At 35.1% G+C, this 20952-nt stretch overlaps 1 protein-coding gene across 1 annotated transcript; it reads right to left on the bottom strand.

Annotated features, from left to right (window-relative positions):
• Window positions 1–351: 351 nt before the first annotated feature.
• LOC105362387 (multiple epidermal growth factor-like domains protein 10) lies at window positions 352–12556 on the bottom strand. Its single transcript, XM_011499827.1, has 6 exons — window positions 12404–12556; window positions 10260–10386; window positions 3460–3646; window positions 2166–2307; window positions 923–1182; window positions 352–365 (listed from the first exon to the last, which is right to left on the bottom strand). The coding sequence occupies exons 1-6, from the start codon at window positions 12514–12516 to the stop codon at window positions 352–354; spliced, it is 843 nt and encodes a 280-aa protein (XP_011498129.1). The 5' UTR covers window positions 12517–12556.
• Between the last annotated feature and the right edge of the window lie 8396 nt (window positions 12557–20952).

Raw genomic sequence — 20952 nt, 5'->3', positions numbered from 1 at the left:
TATTCTAAACGACATTCTAAACTTATAATAATATTTTCGTCAACAGCTGCAAAACAAATAAATATGATAGTCAGAACGATTATAATTTTATGAAATGAGATCCTTCAAAATGTATATTACATTTTAAAACAATTTGATAAACAACTAAGTAAAACAGTGAGAGAGAGAGAGAGAGAGAGAGAGAGAGAGAGAGAGAGACGGGAGGGGCAGAGCTGGCACTGTAGACGAAATAAAATGTATAATTGAATAGAAAAAGTATAAAAGAAATAATTATTATATAAAGAGGTAAGGTCTGCAGACAATTTATATACAATTTATAATAAAAAAATCGAGTAAAATAAAATGGTATCCTCATTTCTTGGTATCTCTAAAGATCAAACGTTATTTATGATAAAAGTTGTTAAAATTAATAGAAATTTTTTCTACTACTCATGGTGAGTTTAAATTAAATTTTATAATGTTAAAAGCAGCACATGTTAACTACTTAATTACATAAGAATTCCACTATAATAATATTTTGATTTATCGTAATAACATGAAAAAAATAATGCGATGCTGTTAAGTAAATTACCGTTACTTTTATTATTAACAATAATTATAATTTATTCTTCGAGTAATGATCGTAGGAGCCTCAAGCTCCTTTATTTCTCGAGCATAAAAAATCTTGTTTCTTTCATTATCCTTTTGTTTTTCATTCACCGTTTCGCTATTTATTCTTCTTTTTTATTCTTACGAGGCAGCACACTCGGTTTTATTGGAAATGCCAAACTGCCGAGCATTAATTATAAAGGGAATGTGTTATCAGTGGCGCGTGTCCTCTTTACCGAATAGTGGTTACGTAAATAAATAGAGACCAACGAGGCCGCAAAACGATCGAAAGCAAAGTGAATGACGAGAGTGACGTTTCGATGGCTGTACATACGTTCGGTAACCCTTGGTATTATAGCCTCCCTGTCGAATTCAATGACGTCAAAGTAATCGGTGTTGGGGACTTTAGCCGTGGTCAGGGCAGCCGGGACTAGATTAACGGATATGCCGGATGCCTCGAAAGGATCGATGAGCAACTTGTCCAGCTCGACGCACTCGCCGGTCTCGTGGTGGCATTGCGCCTGCGCGCCCTCGCACAGGCAAATCGAATTGCAAGCGGCACCCCATTGTCCTCTGGGACACTCGCTCTCGCACCTGAAAAATCCAATGTCAGCCTGGTGCACTGTGAGAGAAATGCACACGAGCGCCAAGGACCACTGAGCTGTGAATTTCACAAAGTGGCCAGTTCGTGTCTCGCTGTGTGATTTTGAGAGTGACAGGCGAATGGTCTGGAGCAAAATGGTTCGATCGCTTCTTTAAGCTTACGCTTATGCTTTACTATCGGTGAGCTCGGAGAGTCCGTGAGTAGACTCGATTCGAGGGATGAATCGATTACCGAACTTGCGATAAGAAACTGAATGCGCGTTAAGAGCGAAATAATTCTAATTAAAAATTTTCATGCTAATTGGGATTTGTGTTGTTAGCCTTACAACGCCAAATATTTCACATTCTCGAAAAATGGAATCTCAATATTAATTCCTTAAAGCGTGCTGAGCTTTACTTATTAATTTTTTCATTTATATAATTATTCATTAAACTTATTCGTGAATTCATTATTTCTTATCGAAGGAAAATTTAATAAACGAAAACTTAAAAAGTCTTTAAAACGGCTAGATAGGATAATTCTTACGTAGTTGAAATTTTGTACCATTCATTTTATCCCGAAATTCTTACGCACCTTTTAACTTAATTGTTACGTATATTTATAATTGAAATCGAATTACGCCGTTACATTGGATATCGGCTTTCCTTTATTATTATTATTCCGCGAAAAACATACAACTCTGTTACTCTGGCATTTGTACACATTCAATCATTCGGTATAGCATATGAAGCAGATAATACGTAAATTGAAATAATGTTCATCCAAGCGAATGTTTATTATTCTTGATATAAGAAATTTATATTGATAATTAATCTATTGGATGCATATCGATTGTATCTATTGGATATAAGTGGGAACTAGGTATTTTGGTAGTACCGATGTTATGCTAATTCAATTTATTTTCCATAAATTCGACTGAATTTGCGTAATCTCACTCGCGAACGTTAGTTATCCAATGGCTGTATAAACTTACCGGGAGCCCATCCATCCTGGGGGACACTTGCACTTGCCATTAACAGGATTGCATGACATATCGCGAATACAGTTGCACTCGTTCTTGCAGCCTTGGCCCCAAGTGCCCTGTGGACACTCTTTTAAGCAAACATTCATTACGTCTCGTTGACATTATGAAGATTATGAATTTTTCATTGGCCGAGCATATCGTGTACATTTACTTTAATTTTAAGATGGGCATCTACAGCCCATTGACATTACCTAGGCGCATAAGTACTTTATCGCCAGTTATTATCAATTCTATATGGATAGACGGATAATCGGGAATCGACGATAGTAGACGAAATGTTGAGTTTTTCTTCGTTCGTTTGGCTGACCCGATAATTCATTTGGATGCAAATATTTTACCATCGCTCACTTACCGTTTGCTAATACATATTGTTCTTTGATTGATATTTAATTGATATTTTTGCATGATATAGAGTTTGATGGGAGCTGCGAAAAAAATGAAAAAAAGAAAGAGGCAATTTCTTGAATAAGTATGAAATGATTGAGACGAAACCGCGTCCGTCCTAAACGTCAAAAAAAGGATTCATTATATTTAGATTGCAGGTGAAATTTTAAGTAAGCTTTATAATTGTCAAAGGCAAAAAAAAAAAAAAAAAAAAAGAAAACATAATTTATAATATAATCAATAATTGTCTATGTTGAGATGGTTAAAAATAACGTTTTTGGGCGTAACAAAGAAGTTAGTCAATTCGTGGTTTAAAATTTAAATAAACTTGGATGAAATTTACGATTAAGTTTGAGAAAACGTGGAGTTAGAATTGATTGAATGACGATGGATCATTGTGAATGCGATGAAAAAAATATCACGCTCAAAGTGAAATTAAAGATGCACTTAAAATTACAATTACAATAGTGCAACAATGGGCTGTCGAGGCACTAGCAGCGCATAAATGGCCAACTAGGCTTGTAAAATTCCCAATGCAATGTTATTGGCGAAAAGTTTTCGAGAGAATAGCTGACTCCCTCGCTCAGCTTTGAAAATACACTTCATAGAAATGATTTTCCGCTTATTAGAATGTAACGATCGGTTGTCGTGCATCGTGAAGGAGTAGGAGGAGGAGGAGGAGGAGGAGAAACGGTCGGGAGTAGGACGTGGTGAAGGAGGAGGAGGAGGAGGAGGAGGAGGAGGAGAAGGTCCGGTCGTTTCGTCGTCAAGCGCGAAGCGGCGGTTCTCATCCGCCGCCGACCTCGGGGCAAAAACGGCCCCCGCCAATAATTGCCCACGAGCGTGAAAAGTCACTCACCATAAGCGCAATCCTGTCCTTGGTAACCCGGATCGCAGGTGCACTCGTTCGGTGCCGTGCAGACGCCGCTCCGGCACTTTTTGCAGTGGGGGACGCACTTGGCGTCGGCACCGCCTCCATTCTCGAGGAGCTCCTGCACCGCGTAGCCTTCGCAGCATATCGGCACGCTCTTAAACTTCACTTCCGTCTGGGAAAACAGGGAGAATCATTGGCTGTTGCACCTTCACTTTTCTGCGGGCCACAGTCGGCCCTGACTACGTAATTGCGACTAGGCGATAATCCACGGCCGGAACGAGTTTACGCGCTTCTCCGTAAGAAATCGGGCAGTTTTTGCCGATCGGGCACTTCCAATTCCGTGCCGTGCGATTCTTAATTAATAGAAGAAAATTCAAGCGATGGAAGGATGATATGCAGTCGATGATCATACGATGCGACCGGCGATGTGATATTTGGATGGTTGACTAGTCCCGCTTTACCTTTAGTCATTCCATACTCGGACAAGTAAACGATCGAGGATCGTTTATTGACAATTTCATAAAAACGTAATTTCGCAAGGCATTACGAAAGCTTTCTATTTAAAAGCCACATAAAAATGCCGCCAGTATCAAGTGCTAAAAGTGACTTTGTAAATGCGATCTCGCGCGTTAGGCTATCCCTTACTCGCGTGAGGCGATCTCGTGGCTAATAAATACGTAAAGCATGTGCCCAAAGCGTAAAAGGCAAAAACCTTTGCTTTTAACAAATAAAGCCGCAACGGGGAGAAGTATGATGAATTTGCCGAATCGAATTGGCGTTTAAGAGGCACATAAGCGATCGATTGCATTCCAGCCTTAATTGTAGCCTCAGAATAAATTATACACTTATACTTTTTACGCTTGTGTTTGTGTTTTTGTGGAGCGCGCGTGCATTATCGTAGCGCGGGTTTTGCCGTGTAATTTTCGAAACGCAATGCAATTCCAATGCGCGCGTTAAGAGTAAAGGACAAATATGTAAAATAAACGAGCTCATTATTGCAATGGCAACAATGAGAAAATAAGCGAAGCTGTCGCTTACTGTAAATGGCAAAATGAGCGCGATAATTTGCACAATAATAATAATAACAACAGGGCAATATGTGGGATTAATAAATTTCTCACAATTACGTTATGGAAATCAGGGGCTTACGCGTACATCTTAAGAGAAAAATTGTATATAAACATTTTGAAACAAACGTGTTTTCGCTCGCTGCAGTTTCCAATCTTAATCGTTAATTTTGCGATAAATATCGGTTTTATAAAATAAACAAATGGTATTAAGAGCACATTTAGAGATAAGGAATCTCAATAATTTCAAATAATTTTATAGAAAGTGATATTCTAGAAATTGCGTTTCTGCATTAATGGTATTGAGATATAGAGTAGATAGCTATCGATCTACAATTTCCCGAAATATATCTACAGATCATTATAGATTAATTAATAATATCATACGTTGAAAATATAAAAAGATGAGAGTAAAAGTAATATTTTGAAATTGCGGCACGTGCCTTTTCATGATATCCCGAAAGAATAATTATATAAAGCGAATGAAAATAAGAAATAACGATCTCGAAAACCAATTAAAATAAAATGAAATAAAATAAAAAGAAAAAAAAACAAAAAAGAAAAAAAAAACGAAAACATCGAGAAAATAAATATACCGATTAATGTTATATGCAGATAATTTAAAGAGTCATAAAAGCAGAAGCATTGGCACTTATTGAAATTATATAATTTAACGTTTACAAATTATAAATCATCAAGCACTACGACAACAACAACAACAACAACAACAACAGTTTTTAAATAGCAATTAAATAAGCAACGTCAACAATTAAATACTATGTGTAGGAATTGTTCTATAAGAGCAGCTGTTGCAGGATAATATTTTTCATTTCCCGCACGTATCGTAATATTGACTATTGATACCCAATACCTCTGGCTCTCACTACTTCTGCGTTTAAGATTATTTCTAGGATATCTGACACCACGAAGGAAAGTCATTAGTCATATTCTCATTCTAAGCAACATTTTAACAAAGACGAAATTTGTTCATAATTTTCACAATAAAACAACAACATCTGAATTACAAATTTGAATACAAACAAAATGTTAAGTAATAATGAAAAGAAGATCCGCGCGCGCACACGCACATAATCGAACATAACTAAAATTTCACAGGCATTATGATTTTCGTAGTATGCATAAAAATTTCTCCATATTTTGCTCGTATTAATAATATTTTTTGTGGCTAAATTAACAAAAATGAGCCTTGTGCCTCTCATACCTAATTAGTGCATTGTCTTGAAAATATTATGAAAGCATAGATTTCTGTAATAAGAGGCATAAATAACTTTGTGCAACATTCATTATGCAAATTATTATATAAATTAAATTAATATTCTTATAATTATAGATAAGACGTATTATATGAGACAAAATTGAATATAATTGATTATCTCATTTCATTTGTATCTAATATGAATTTATAGATCCCGTTAATATTACTATTGTGAAAGTATATAATTAAAATAAAAATATTTTATTACTCTGATTTCAATGTAACAACCATTTATTTACAAGTAAGTACACGCGTATATCATTTATGAATATCGAGTTCATCGTTCTTATGACTAGAGAATATCTAACACAATCATATATGTATGTCGAATGATATTTTATTAATGTTAAGTGCTTAACGATCCAAATGAATAACCCACATTTTCATCTAAAATTATAATATGCAAAATGTCATTTTACGTGATAATTTTATAATAACATAATTATTGTAATGAGTTCTTAGGTACTCTGGATAATTAAATATTAAGTATCATTTAAATTTTAAATATTGCTCGACAAATTTGTCGAACTACTCTTATATACATTGGAATAAATAAATAAAATTTTTTGCAATTATTCTTTCTTAATGACAGTTACATAAATTATTATTAAATACGACTTTCTATTTGCAATAAATAAAGATTTTTTTTTATTTATGTTGTTGTTGTTGTTATTATTGATGTTAATATGACGTTTCTGCAAGGCCATTGATGTATGGAAATTAAAATTCCATGCGTAGGTGATTTTCGCAAACTATTTCATTTAACCCCAAATGGGTTTGCACACATGTGAAATACAAAATTCAATTCTCTATTCGGTTTGTGTAATCTGATTACCTTTCTGAAATCCTTTTGTCTTTTTTACCGCGATATTTGCTTGCTTGCTTGCTTGCACATAGTAATGCGTTGCGCAAATGTGTGAGCCGCAAAATTATTCTCATATCTAATCATATATATATATATATATATAAGGAAAGATTGCAAATTAAGCGGATATTCTATAAAAATCAATTGGTTAAAAATGGAAAAATATTTAATTTACTGATAAATATTATGGAACAAAATTATAGTCAACTTGTGTCGATAATTTTTCTACTTTTTTGGAAAACAATAACACTCATCGTATTTAGAATAATAAACTATTTATAAGACAAGATGATAAAACTTTCATCTTTCATTTTGGTAGTTTTAATTTTTTTTCTAAAAATATTTTTATTGTTTCATATTTTGATTGAGCAACGCATATATTTATTCAATAATAATTTTTGGTAAATGTTATAAGAATATTTCAATATCGCAGTGAATTTACGTTTTTAGCACAGAAGTAGATTTAAATAAATATATTTTATGTTAAATTGACTATTTGTATAATGAGATTTATAATCCAAATGCATTTTAAATTAAGTCCTCCATGGTAATATTGAAAGAAAATTATTTATATTGCATATGCAATGTTTTATATTTAAAAAATGCTATGTATTAATTATAAAATTATTATGCAGAGAAGAAAAACTTGTTTCTAGGATAAATTATATATATATATATATATATAGGAAAAAAATTACTTCCTTTTTTTTATAAGAAAATGATATATTATAATATAACAAATCTAATAATCTAATAACCTAATAAAATAATTCAGATTATAAATAAAAATAATTATTTTTTCTCTCCTCGTTAATAAGTAAAAGTTAAAGAACAAAAAAAATACGTTTGCTTAAATTGTGCTATATAAAATTTACAAACTGAATTTTGCGTTATGATTTCCTTTGTACATTTGTAATAGCTTTTTGCAGTTCACTTTGGGAATTAAATGCTCAATCGAGTGACTATTATTTATTGAGGCTTTTATTTTGTACTGTAAATTTTACTGAAATCTCGAAAAATAAGTTAATTTATAGAAAATTTACGCACAAAATGCACCCCCTATATTACTGTTATAAGCCGGTGAATTTTAATTGCAAATGATTTTATAGATTCCGTATATAAATGTACTTTCAATAAATTTCCAAAACGCGAATTATAATTATTACACTTGATTAATTTTTATTTTCTTATCGCCTTTATGTATACGTATCATAAGCTAAATGACCAAGATCTTGTTAAATATAAATTCTGTTTGTTGTAGAAATTCTAATTACCTATTACCCAAGCCAACTATTTACCTTATACGATGAAAAAGTCAGCCGAAGAAAGTCTTGGTTTAATGTAAATACTCACAGAGCGTATTAATTTAAATTAGTCGTACGAAAATATGGAGTAAAATGTTTGCGATCGCTTATTTATGGCATTTGTCGTGGAATGTTTTACACGTGTATCTCTCTCTCTCTCTCTCTCTCTCTCTCTCTGTGAGCGTGTGCGCGCGCGTGTGTGGACGACACGTCGTAGAGTATAGGCAACTTTGGTGGTCTGCTCTGTCGTGCCAACGATAATGGAAAGCTGAATTGCGAAATTCTCAGAGCAGCAGCAAAAGGGACATGAGCACAAATACTTCCGGCAGGATAATTCGATTTGTTTTTAAATTAGATAGAGAAGGCCGATGTTGCGCGATAATTACTCTAATTAAAACGTACGTTAAGATGGTGATTTAATGCTGTTACTGCATCATAGTCGCGTTGCTGGATATCGACAATTTTTACTTATCCATTGGTTATAGGGCAATTATTTTGGAATTCTATTGAAATTATATAAGGCGTTGTTATGCAAATGATTTAAGGTCATGAATGGTAATATATTTATTTAATGTACGTTATGATTATAATCGAGGACTTTAGTAAGAGTATGGTCTTGGCGCATGAACAACGTGTTAAAATATTGTGATTATCCAGATGTGGATGTTAAATTATTTTCGTAAATTGAAAAATTTCATCAATTATGAAATGATTTATGGGAAACATTGTTATCCTGCAATCGATCGAGTTATTTTAATCGTCATGAAGTGTAATTTCACCTCGTTGTACATAAGTACTACAATTATGAGAAAAGGAAAAAAAAACTATACTATAAACTTCACTCATTCATATATCATTAAGGTGTTCGAAAGATTTAAATGTTCTGTTTAGTAGTGAATATTAATATTGCCATCGTAATGTATTGGAATGAAAAATAACTGGAAATTTTCTTTTCTTCGATGCCTCTTTTATACCAAGGCTTTTCATATTTTCAATTCGGATAAATTTTTATTTTTATTATAAGGTGTTGCCGTTTAGGCGAGACATATATATATAAATTTGATATTATATCTAATTATTTTTAGGCGTGGATAACATGAGTTTTTCTTTTTTTCTTTGTTTTTTATCCTTTTCTTTCTCTTTATTATAATGAAGCTCAAATAAGAGGGCGATATTAAATTTCAAAATTTGATCATCCCACTAAAAGGAAAACACTTTCTTTATCCCTCAATAGAGGCAAAGCCAACAATCTACAATAGAAGCGATATTTCTTCTACCCTTTTTCTAAATATTATCCGACCAATTTCTTAAAACCTCTTAAAACCTCTTAAAACTTGCATAAATATTAACAGCGCAATATTAACAGCTTCTTATCTCGAAGTTATCTCCGTTTATCTTGTAGATCTATTATAATAATAGTGAAATGATGTTAGATATGCAGGGATTTAATTTGCGTAGATACGCGAATATCGATAAGTGTTTGCAAAGAGTCTAAATAATGCGAGAAATTACATACGCCCGCAATTACCACAAATTTCCTAATCTATCATCTATTTTTTATTACTTTTCAGATCTTCGTAATCTAAGAATAAATCTCTCTAACCGCCAGCCGTTACCATTCAGCTATTATTTTTCCCGATATAACGTATAATCGAGACATTACGTACGTTATCGAGTTGGCTGCTTGCGCGGGGCTTATTTATATTTCCTCGTAAGCTTAAGACTCGACATAATTCCGTTTATCGATTTTTAAAAGTCCAGCATGTTTAGCATTTTTTCGACAGTCGACGGGCGACTCGAGAGATTTTCCGATTACGCAAGAGCCGGTACTTACGTAACGCAACTAACTCAAGATCGTCCGAATTTTTGATAAGAGGTTCGTTGACGGCTAGATGCCAACACGTGTTCTGCACAAGCTGACGAGGCCAGCTCGAGCCACTAGAGCCAAGGAGCGAAGAAGCCCCAGGAGAAAGCAAAAGCATCTCCGAACGAGAGACGGGAGATTCCGATCGGCCGATTAATAAGCTTCGCGCCTCCTAGAGGATCTTGCGTGCCTTAAAATCGCCCCCGGACGTCTCGTTCTCTCGTTCTCTCTCTTTCTCTCTCTCTCTCTCTCTCTCTCTCTCTCACTCGCTGTCTGCCCGACTCTGTCTGAGAAACGTTCCCTCGTTACGGCGTGTGCCGGCGCATGTTTTTCCCGGCTATTGGCCAACCGCGGACCGAGATGTCGAAGTCCCGGGCATTATTCGTGCGGGTCTCCTTCAACAACTCACCTTCGTTCGCCAACGTTCTCGCAACTCCGTGCGAGTCTGGGGGCAGCGTGGCGGTATCTGCAGGCACCAGGCGAGTGTGTGAATTTCCACCGGCTCCACATACTGCTCCCGTGACGTCACCGTGTAGCTATCAATTTATCACAAGTGTTAATAAAATAACTGGCGACGAGGGAGATTATGTGATTGCATGCGGGTGGGCTCGAGGGTTGTTTGCCCCAGTACCGTGTTCCTCGCCCCTGTAAGGCTCCTTCGATTCTCGTTTAACCTTCGTTCAAGGCCTCCTCCAACTATCGTTCTATCCGCTCTCCACCCTCCCCATTCGACCACCCGGCCCCTGACCCGCGCCGATACAACGATAAGTGCCCAGCCACGAAAATCCCTATCAGCCGATGAAAATATACGTGCCGTTTAATGGTTTCGTAAGGCCCGGATTTTTATTTTATCAATCCTTTATTTGCGAATTGTTTAACATCGATTCGTTAGTATGGCGTCGTCGAATTTTCAAATGTCCCTCCAGACTTTCGTTGCCCCGCACGGATATGTAACGTTGATTTCATAATCTACGAAAAAGGATAGTGAATCGTATTGGACTGCCTGGTAATGATTATCAACGGTTAGTGATCAACCCTTTGAAGTAAAATTAACGGAATCTAATGGCTTTTATATTTTCCATGAGCATTTGTCATTTTGTAATTTCATTATAATAATTATTATTATGATTATTAATATTATTATTCCGTCCTCACTTCCCATTGCCGTTTTTAGTGATAAAGCAAAATCGATTGGGAATGACATTTATGCAAAAACGAGAGACGAGCCGTGCTTACACTAATTATTTTTTATTTTTTGTTTATTGTTTGTTTTAATGTATAGATATAAGATCGTAACTACGATTATCTTAAAATTGTTACTTACGGATGTGCAGTTTTGATATGAAGAATTATTTGTTTATAGCTCATTCTTAATCTAAATATTTCACACGTTCGTTGAGATAGCCTCCACCAATATAGTATTTATAACAAATAATTACAGATGAAATTCAAAGGAAATATATATATGTGTGTGTGTGTGTGTGTGTGTGTGTGTGTGTGTGTGTGTGTGTGTGAATCTACTGGCGTAGCTAATCTGATTAAATATTTTTTCTCAATTCCTATCTATTTTTTTGTATTTCCATGACTTGGCACTTTTAAAATTCTTATTCAACACTGTTAACGCGCTTAACGAAAATTATCATATTCTCCAGGCTTTCATGCACAACGTGGATTAGAGAGCTCAAAACCTCGATCGATCGATCTATCTCAGCACTATACAGTGTCATTAAATCAAGAATGATAGATAAAAAATTTTATTTAAAAATGATTCAAGTATTCGTTAGTCGGAGGGAAAAACGTCTTATCCACAGCTTTTATATTACATTGAAATTTATATTAGAATTTTACGTCGGACAATCAGTGTCGCGGGTAAAATAAGAAATTCCATAAAATTTTGTAACAATCTTAATTAATAATCGAATGATAGTTCGAAGTCGCATGTATAATAACCGTTTAGTTTTACATAAATGGATCGATGCAGAGAATTGCAGGCTTTTAAATCGCTTCAAAATTTTAAAAACCCGATACTGATAATGTCCCCCCCCCCCCCCCCCCCCCCCCAAACCCTCCACCACCGTCACCAGTCCCAAGCCCATCTATTACGTATATGAAATTTTAAAGACCTATTGTAGCTAATTTCCTAAAGGGTTAAAATATTAAGAAACGCCTTTAAGTTCTTACACCACAAATTCATAGCTCTCACATTGAAATTAATTAAACTTAATGCTTTCCCATAAACGTTCCTAAGTAGACTATCGCATTTACCTTTAGCATTGTGTAACAATCGTACAGTAAACAATGTTAAAATAAAAGCATAAGTACTTTATTTATATCTATGATCTAGCTTATTAATACCGCGTGTAAGAAAGCGATGCCAGAAGGGCGAAGTGGGTAACGTGATTTTCCAACGGGCATAGTCGCAGCAGTCGTCGACGTCGCTAACGGAGTCGCGCAGACACGAATTGAGGCGAAAGCGATCGGTAATCAAGCATATCCTTCCCGATAAGCAGTCTAATGTCCACGTTTAATTAACGTAGCTTTATCGACACTTACTTTTCCACGTGGTGGCACACGTGGTCGCCGGTTAGCGCTGAGGTGAGCTGCAACAGCGCCGCCGCCGCCGCCGCCAGGGTGGCCAGAAACTCACGTAATCGAGATGATCCCATGTTACCGTGAACTCCACCTGTGTACTCGTGAGTGCTAGGACCTGCGGGTGAGACATGCGCTGCATTAGCATCTCCGTATCATTAAGGATTCGTCGTTTGCACTGGAAAGATTTTCAAAGAAGCTAAGCGCTTTCGTGACTCAGAGTCACATAGATGTCGTTAGCGAATCGCAAAGGTGGGTAGATGAAATCGGCTGAAAACAGCGCAAAATGCGGTGGCGATTGTACGATCGTTATTTAGATCAAGGCGTCGTGGGTACAGCGATTTTTTATCCTTTTTTTTTCGATCAAGTAACTCTTTTCTCGTTGCCGGCGGTGGTGTGTGAGGAGGAGGAGCAAAAAAGCAAAATAAAGAAATTGATAAATGCAGGAGTCACAGATTATCAGCTACAAAGTTACAATTTTTTTTTTTTTTTTTTTTTACTACTTGCATTAGCAGTTTTCTACACGTTTATTGCGAGGATTTATTTATGAGTCGATCAATTATTTAATGGTTTTTAAGTGCCAGCGATTTAGCATTGCTTTTCTCGTCTTATGTACAAAACCCGTGATAGCAACAATCCAATGGGCTTTTGCCGTTATTTACGGAAATTCCCCGTACTTACTTCGCGGTATTATTGCAATATTACAAATTAAAGTTAAAAAATTAATAAAATTTCTGTAAATTTTGCTCAAAATAATTAATCATTACAACAGTTACGTTACAAGGTGCATTCGATTTTAGCCTTTCAATAAAAGGTTAAATTTCACGAGGGAATGGTCGTTATTACGGAGGAGCTTATGAAAAAATCTAATCGTTTTAATATGATCGTTAAGTAGATCGAAAGTAGTATGAAAAAGAAAAAAGGAAAAAAAGAAAAAAAAAGAAAGGAGTTTGTGAGATCCGACGAGAGATTGTGCCAAAGTCAATGAGTCAAAAGTTGAAATGCTCTGAGTAAACAGCGAAAGTACAATAAGTATATATAAACAGCACCTGCGCTTCCTCTGAAGTGACAAAGCATTCGACTTAAGATCGCTCGTAGTTGTCGAAAGTGGTGTAGCAGCCATCCTTGTCTCGAGTGGCAATCGTCAGGAAGTGACAATGGACACCGTTAAGTCGGTCGCGCGACATCAACGATCCCAGAAGTGCCGGGAGTCTCGTTTCATACATAAACGATTCGCCCGAGCCCACGCGCATACATACACGCGCGCTTGCGCGCCCACACTCACACAATTCCACTATGTGTATATGTGTATGGTTGAAAGAAAAGCGATGTTTCATTTGTAGAGTAGATGGAGGCGACAAGATCTGTAATACTGTACAGGAAATCTCAAACATTGAAATCGCAAGGTGTCTCGTTACGAGCACTGGCGGCTCAATTTAACAATTTGATTTACTCTCGCGCTTTATAGCCAATTGCCACATGACTTTATAATTCACTGCGTTAAAAACTTTGATCCAAGATCCAATTATTTATTGTATTTTATGATTTGGCAAGTGATAGGGACTCCTTATATTCCTGCAGTCTTATGTGAAATACAATTTCGAAATGTGACTTACTTATGAAACAATTTAGACCGAAATGAAAGTCAAATGATTCGATTTATATGACAAATCCTTCTTTTTAAATACTTATACAGTGACGAATTTATTGGACTTTATAATTTATAATAATTATAATGAAAGTGTTTTTTCTTGTAACGGATTTTTATGACACAAGCATATCGTACCGAAGAAATTTAATACATTGGTGAAAGGACTTTATTGACTATGATATATCTAAAATGCACACAATATACAAATAATGATCTTAAGTTTGCGAATGAAACGTAATTATAATTATTAATATGTAAATACTTTAATTAATATTCTGTATAAATAAATTCAATAAATACATAACTATTCTAATAAGTATAAAATTGAATATTTTAAAGCAGTCGCTTGTCTTAAACTTTAATCGATAATAACAATTTTGTCTTTATTTACAAAGTGAGTTGTTCGATTCGAGTGAATTGTTGAAAAAGAAAAAACCAAAAAGAATACAAATTCTTGGTTTTCACTACTTTTTCTTATAACGTTTTATATAATCCATTACCATTGAATAAAATAGCGAACATGTTAAGCATGGCAAAACCAACATAAGCAAGCCATACACACAGTATTAAGCATTTAACGATATTTACGATAATATAAATCTCATTATGTACGTGCATTCTTTTGCATTTTCTCGATCATTATTTCCTTTTATCGTCCAACTGTTATAATCTATAATCTTATATCTAAATAGTCGAGCGAAAATGTTTACAAATATAGATCTTATGCCTAATACTTTACGTTTCATCCTACAACTTTCTCTCTTCTTCGCTTTCGGTCAGCCGTTCATTCGCTTTCTCCTACCACCTATCTTCCTCCTTCTCTCATAATCCTGTAATCCTGTCCACTTCCCTCTTTAATATATCTAACTTTGCCTCTAGTCACAGTGCGTAAGCAAAGACGATGGACGTTCAAGAAGCAGCACCGCACAAGTCCTTTTACATAATAAATGACCACGAAATTACGACGCAGAAAACGTATTTAAAAATAAGTTATATGCAGTTTCGTTGGTATTTATTCAATCAAATATCTATCATATTATCATTTTACACGAAATAATAATGGCAATAATAAGGAATAAGCGCGTAGAATAGACAATTTCGTCTAAAACCTTAAAGTAAATATTGCGGACGGATTATATTCCTTATGAAATTACGCCTTATAAAATAATAAAATAATATTAAATTCATAAGCGGATTATATAAGCAATTACATTTCATCATATCAAAACAATGTGAAAAGATCGATCGATTGAAGAATAGAATTTGCCGGTAAGTCGAGCGCAATGTCCAATAAGTTATATCGCGGATGTGGTTAGCATTTTCTGCACGCGTGGCTACAACGAATTTCCCATCTTCCTACAGGTGTACTTGCGCGGAATTTTTGAACGCCTGTTCGCTCGTTCCACTACAATGCACAGCGGATAGCATCGAAATCATTTCCAATCGTCGTGAAATTCTCTTACTTTCGTTCTCTAATCTCTTTCATCCCCTTCCACGCACGAGGACACTAAGCCGTGAAATAATGCCCAGCAATAATATGAATGCTGAATCACTTTCATTGGTCGGAAGGATTGGACTTTGACTATATGTAAATTCGCTTTATCTAATGTAAATTCTATTGCAGGATGCCTGTCATAATAACTTTGTAAAGAACATTTATATTATAAGGACACTGGTGCAATAATACTTGAATTTCGCTCGACGATCGTTTGAAAAAGTCTTCTTTTCTACTATTTATCATGTCTCATTTGATTATTCAGATGCTAAGTAAACATATAAGTTTCTTCATAGTCCTTTATTTATTCTACGAATTTTTTTTTTTTTTTTTTTAACGATGCACGATTTTTTTTTTTTTTTAACAACGAATGAAAATTCATTAATTATTTTCATACTAAATATAAAGCACATCTTTAATGAATTTTCTACGTGACATTATAAATTCATATAATAAATGATTACGTCCGTAAGCTTATAAGTTGAATAAGATTGTTTCAAAGAAATATTCTTATTAAAAATGAAAAGAATCTATCATTCATATGGGCATACTGATAAAAAGTAAAAACTTGTGATTAATATCTGTACGTTCAATATACTTATAATTAATATTATTAAATTAATAATTCAATTGAGGGAGCCTATATGAGAAATTAAGTATATGTAGATTATAGAAAAATTGCTGGATATAATGATTATATTATCAGTCTAAATAATTATCGGATATCATTTTAACTGTCGCAGATCAAAACGACCGCAATCAGGACAGCGGCATTAATCAATCTAAGAATGATTCTCTTACAAGCCATGGCTGCCTCTATACGGATCTATCTATAATAACTACATTAGATCCGATAATAGCGATCGTTGTCGCGTAGAAGCAAATGACATAGGCCGGTAGTGAGATAGATCGAGGATAATGGGAGAGACGTTGATTACGGTTCTTTATTCTGATTGTTTTGAAGTGTGTGTTTTTATGTCGTTACGACGATTCGAAGATGTGTTTTTGAAAAGGAAAAGTGACGAATGCAGTGTAAATTAAGAAGAAGAACATAAATTAGAGACTCTCGTCGAAAAAGCAAAGACAGGGCGTAGCCATCGCTGTTATTGACCAAGTATAGCGCTTCGTAGAAAATCGTCGGCCTTGAAAATAAATTATCTCGCGAGGTGTAATATAATATAATACGTGCGTTGAGATATTTTTTCATCAAGAGATATTAACTCGAATGTCTTTTAGATTGAGTGCATACGGTCTCAATGGTTTAGAACCATTTTCTTGTTTCGCGAATCGTTCTGACCTGTAGCAAGTGATTCAAGTGGTATTCAAATAATAATTACATAATACATCACTTAAGAGGAAAACTTTGTTGGTTTTCTATCCCTCTTTTCTTTATTTATTTATTATTTTAACAATCTCTTAACGTTGCTCAATTATTATTTGCCTTAGAATTAAAAGAAGTAATTTAGAATTTTAGGAGCCTTCGTTAAATATTTCCTTAATTTAGTATTTTATTACGTTGTATAATAAAGTTTTATGCACAAAATGAAAAAAAAAACACCACTTCATTATATCTATTCACGTTTTATTTCCTTAAAGCTCCTATAAACCTCGATTAATCATTCTCATAATTAAAACGATAAGTTTTATTTCACGAGTATTCGACACCGACGCCATTGAAAAGCAATCGTAAACTACTAAACAAATGCTTCAATATCCATAGAAATTTCATCTTACTACACGGATTTATACATAACTTGCGTACGTAAGTATGTGAATTGCAGAAGAAAAAAATGTGTAATAAGTCGGGCTAAAAAAGGTTCGACGTCACTTTTATAAAAGTCGTTTTTTTTGCTTACATAAACGGAGAATACACGAGTGATATTACATTATGTTGAGGACTTTTCATATTTGGGCGAATTACAGCGACGGATGTCACCTTATAATTTCTTCTTTATTTCCACATTGTGAATGTACGACAATTTTATACGCAGTTGCCAAATAATGTTTGTAATGATAGGTTAATTCGTTAATTAGGCAAGACTCCGCGCATGGTTTCAATGAAAGTTGTTCAATTTTATTAAAAGAAGCGATTTCGAATATTGTCATAAAGTTAATTTTATTATCGGCAACATTTTAATATAATTTCAAAATCTCAAGGTTTATAACCCGAATTTTTACAGCTGCGTATTAATTTTAATAGGATCTTGGTAATTTAATTGTTGCCAAGATAGACAGATGGATATATATATATATATATATATATATATATATAGAGAGAGAGAGAGAGATTCGAAATTCCTCCTGACATTAATACCGAGAATCGTATATTCGTATAATAACTATTTGAACTATTTATACACTTTTCTTACTATTTGCCTGAAATAAATAAGAAAAATCTTCAGCAATTTATCATATAACAAGTTTTACCCATCATAGATAATTAAATTTGTCACATTTAATTATGTAATACATAAATTTACGCTTTCGATTTTTACAATTTTTGCAAATATTTATTATACATAGTCCATAAATTGACAACAATTTACTTTACGCGATTAAACTTGATGTACAAGCCAAAAAGAAACGAAAATACTTGATTTAAAAAAGTTAAAACGTTCGTACGTAGCCGTAAACCAACTTCTTTTTATAGCTCGATTTTCAATAATTATTTTAATTAATTATCATACTCTTATTGTAACAATTAACTTTTTTTTTTTTTTTATTATTACATTGTTAAGCCTTTTTATATACGTAATATAAATATTTTCAATTTATATATAACTAATGATTTCTAGAATTCGATCTCGAATTTTCCCATCGATAAATTAAACATTGCGTTTGTCAATAAAAGAACCTTTCAAAAAATAATTCGACAAAAATACTTATGCAATGCTAAAATTTTTTATCACACGCTTCAATGAAAGTCGAGCCATCCACAAGTTGTTTACAAACATCGCGTAATTGTTTTATTGATTCCAAATAGCGCATTAAATTGCACAAGAACTACGGCTACAGATCTTACGGTATCCCATGATATATAAATTTCCTTGGGTAACCCAGCAACGCCATGTACACCGTTAAAAGAAAGTCTTATAATTCTTCGAATTCCTTACCACGAGTATTACAAATTTGAGAAATTAAATCTAACGAATAAATCCCCACTCTCGTCGACACGCGATCCCTACGGTTGCCTTCCCCCCCACCCCCCCGTCATCGCCCAACTAACGCGTCTTAATTGTAAAAAAAGAGATAAAGAAATGAAAAGAAAAAATATCGCTGTTCCTGAAATTGCCCAACGCTCGCAAAACCTCTTCCGCGCGCAAACTTGAAATTTCGGTAATTGAAAATTCAGGTGTAAAAAAAAGGCTCGTTAATAGCGAACGGTACGGCGGCTAAGCGAAGAAAGCTTTTACTCGTCGTCGATCGGCTATTAAGGGGAAGCCGCTACAATCACGACATATTCACGAGGTTTCATCGACTCTCGGCATCTCCACCGCTACTACATGATTACGTCAAGCGCATAGATCATCCAGAGTAACGTACCCGCGTCTTATATCCCCACGTCGATTGTTGCCTCGTGTGGCTAATTGCCGGCAATTACGCTCTAAGAATTTCACGGTAATTCGCAATTTTTGTCTGGGGCTACTACAATCCCCGTCGATCCTTGTATTACCGACGAAGCCAAGATTTTTGTGATCGAGCGACGCGCTAAACCGATAATGAATCTTTCACTATACTAGTGCATTTCGTAACCCGTCCAATCGGCCGCTTAACGTCACATTTTCCAATAATATTTTTTCAATAATACAATGTAACCTTCAATTTATTAAACAGATGGTTGATGAAATTTCGAGGTAATTGCGTACACCATCGAAATCCATTCATAAATTTCACCTCAAAGCTCAATATTAATAAAAAAAAAAATCTCGTAAAAATAGCCTTGGCTCGTCGATAACAGAAATTTAGAGAGAAAGTTACTTACGCAATTAGAGACCATTTAGATTGAAATGTTATTGTTTTCATGAATATGTTGAATTTTCGTGCTGTCGCCTTACACATGTTCCCACTGGACATTAAATCCACGCAAAGATAAAAATTTGCATTTAAAATACGAAGAGTCCTAGCAATTTCTTTTAAAATTTCGCGTGAATATGGGGGAGAGCATTAGACTCAATGAATTATAAATCGTATAATCATAGTTGCCGATATTCTTATATAAAATAATTAGAGACGAAAGACAAATAGGTTTCGAAAAAACACCTACGCAGCCAACTCGACAGCTACATATATAGACAGCTACAACACATACAATATCACTTATTAATAATATACATAAAATCGGAGGCCAAAGCCACCGACTTACATAACAAGCATTTATTATTATATAGAGAAGGTAAAGTATTATTTAACTATGATGTGCTCGTTGAGAGTTTGGGATAATCTACATTACGCTCTTATCAACCTGATTATCCAAACTTTCTCATGGCGCAAACATATATATATATATATATATATACATACATATAAATCTTAATTAGACAAAATGCATTATTTATGCAAATTCGTTTAATAATAGGGTGAAAAACCACTTTCAAAACTACTTTCGTCTAGCTTTGATAAAAACTGCCAAAGTAAATAAAAAGAATTTTGAAATACATTCTGCAAATTCAAAATGATTAGCAAATTCAATCGACAACTTCAGCCGAGGCATTGCATAGCGAAACGACCAATTACTTTCATTAAACACTACCATGACAATTGCTCGTATCACCACATGCGCGCGAGAAAAATCTTTCCCTCCTTACGCTTAATGCAGCTCTTTATCCAGTTACCCAGCTCGCCCTTACCAGCCACTTTGCCATTCGGTTCCCCTTCAATTGCACTCCTCGTAATATTGGCGCCAGGCGCACGAGTCTCGGCCGCAGGAACTCCAGTTTCCTCGCGCGGAGATCCTCGTACGTTCTGCCGCGTGGGCGTCCACGGCGTCGTTGCTTTTCACGAGCGAGGGTTCGCAGCTTTTACGGCATTCGTTAGCTGCTCTCTTGGCGCGCGCAAAAAAAGCGAGGCCGCGACGCGAGACGCGGACGCACCGTTGCGCAAAGGCGATAAGGATCGCGCTCTCTTCACTCCTCCCGTCTTCCTTCTGCGTTACTTCCAGTGGCGTGCAACGGCCTTACGTAAAAGTCGCTCGGGTATCCGCGATACCTTGGCGGTAGAGAGAGAGAGAGAGAGAGAGAGAGAGAGAGAGACCGAGAGAGACCGAGAGGGACAGAGAGAGTGTGAGATAGAGGGTGAGAGAGAGAGTGAGTGCGAGTAGCTCGCGGTCGGTGCGTGCGCGACGGTGGCATCGGTGCTCGCGACTGCAAC

Source organism: Ceratosolen solmsi, unplaced genomic scaffold (genome assembly GCF_000503995.2).
Source record: "Ceratosolen solmsi marchali unplaced genomic scaffold, CerSol_1.0 scaffold35, whole genome shotgun sequence".
NCBI lineage: Eukaryota > Metazoa > Arthropoda > Insecta > Hymenoptera > Agaonidae > Ceratosolen > Ceratosolen solmsi.
The sequence above is the reverse complement of the archived record's forward strand: the minus strand, read 5'-3'. Positions and strand labels throughout refer to the sequence as shown.

Bases quoted from the DNA above. Each gene is read 5' to 3' on its own strand.
- LOC105362387 (XM_011499827.1), bottom strand. From the start codon at position 12,516: ATGGGATCATCTCGATTACGTGAGTTTCTGGCCACCCTGGCGGCGGCG. The intron at 2,308-3,459 runs GTGAGTGACTTT...AATGTCAACGAG, and splicing joins AGGACAGGATTGCGCTTATG to ACGTAATGAATGTTTGCTTA. The intron at 1,183-2,165 runs GTAAGTTTATAC...TGGATTTTTCAG, and splicing joins CCAGGATGGATGGGCTCCCG to GTGCGAGAGCGAGTGTCCCA.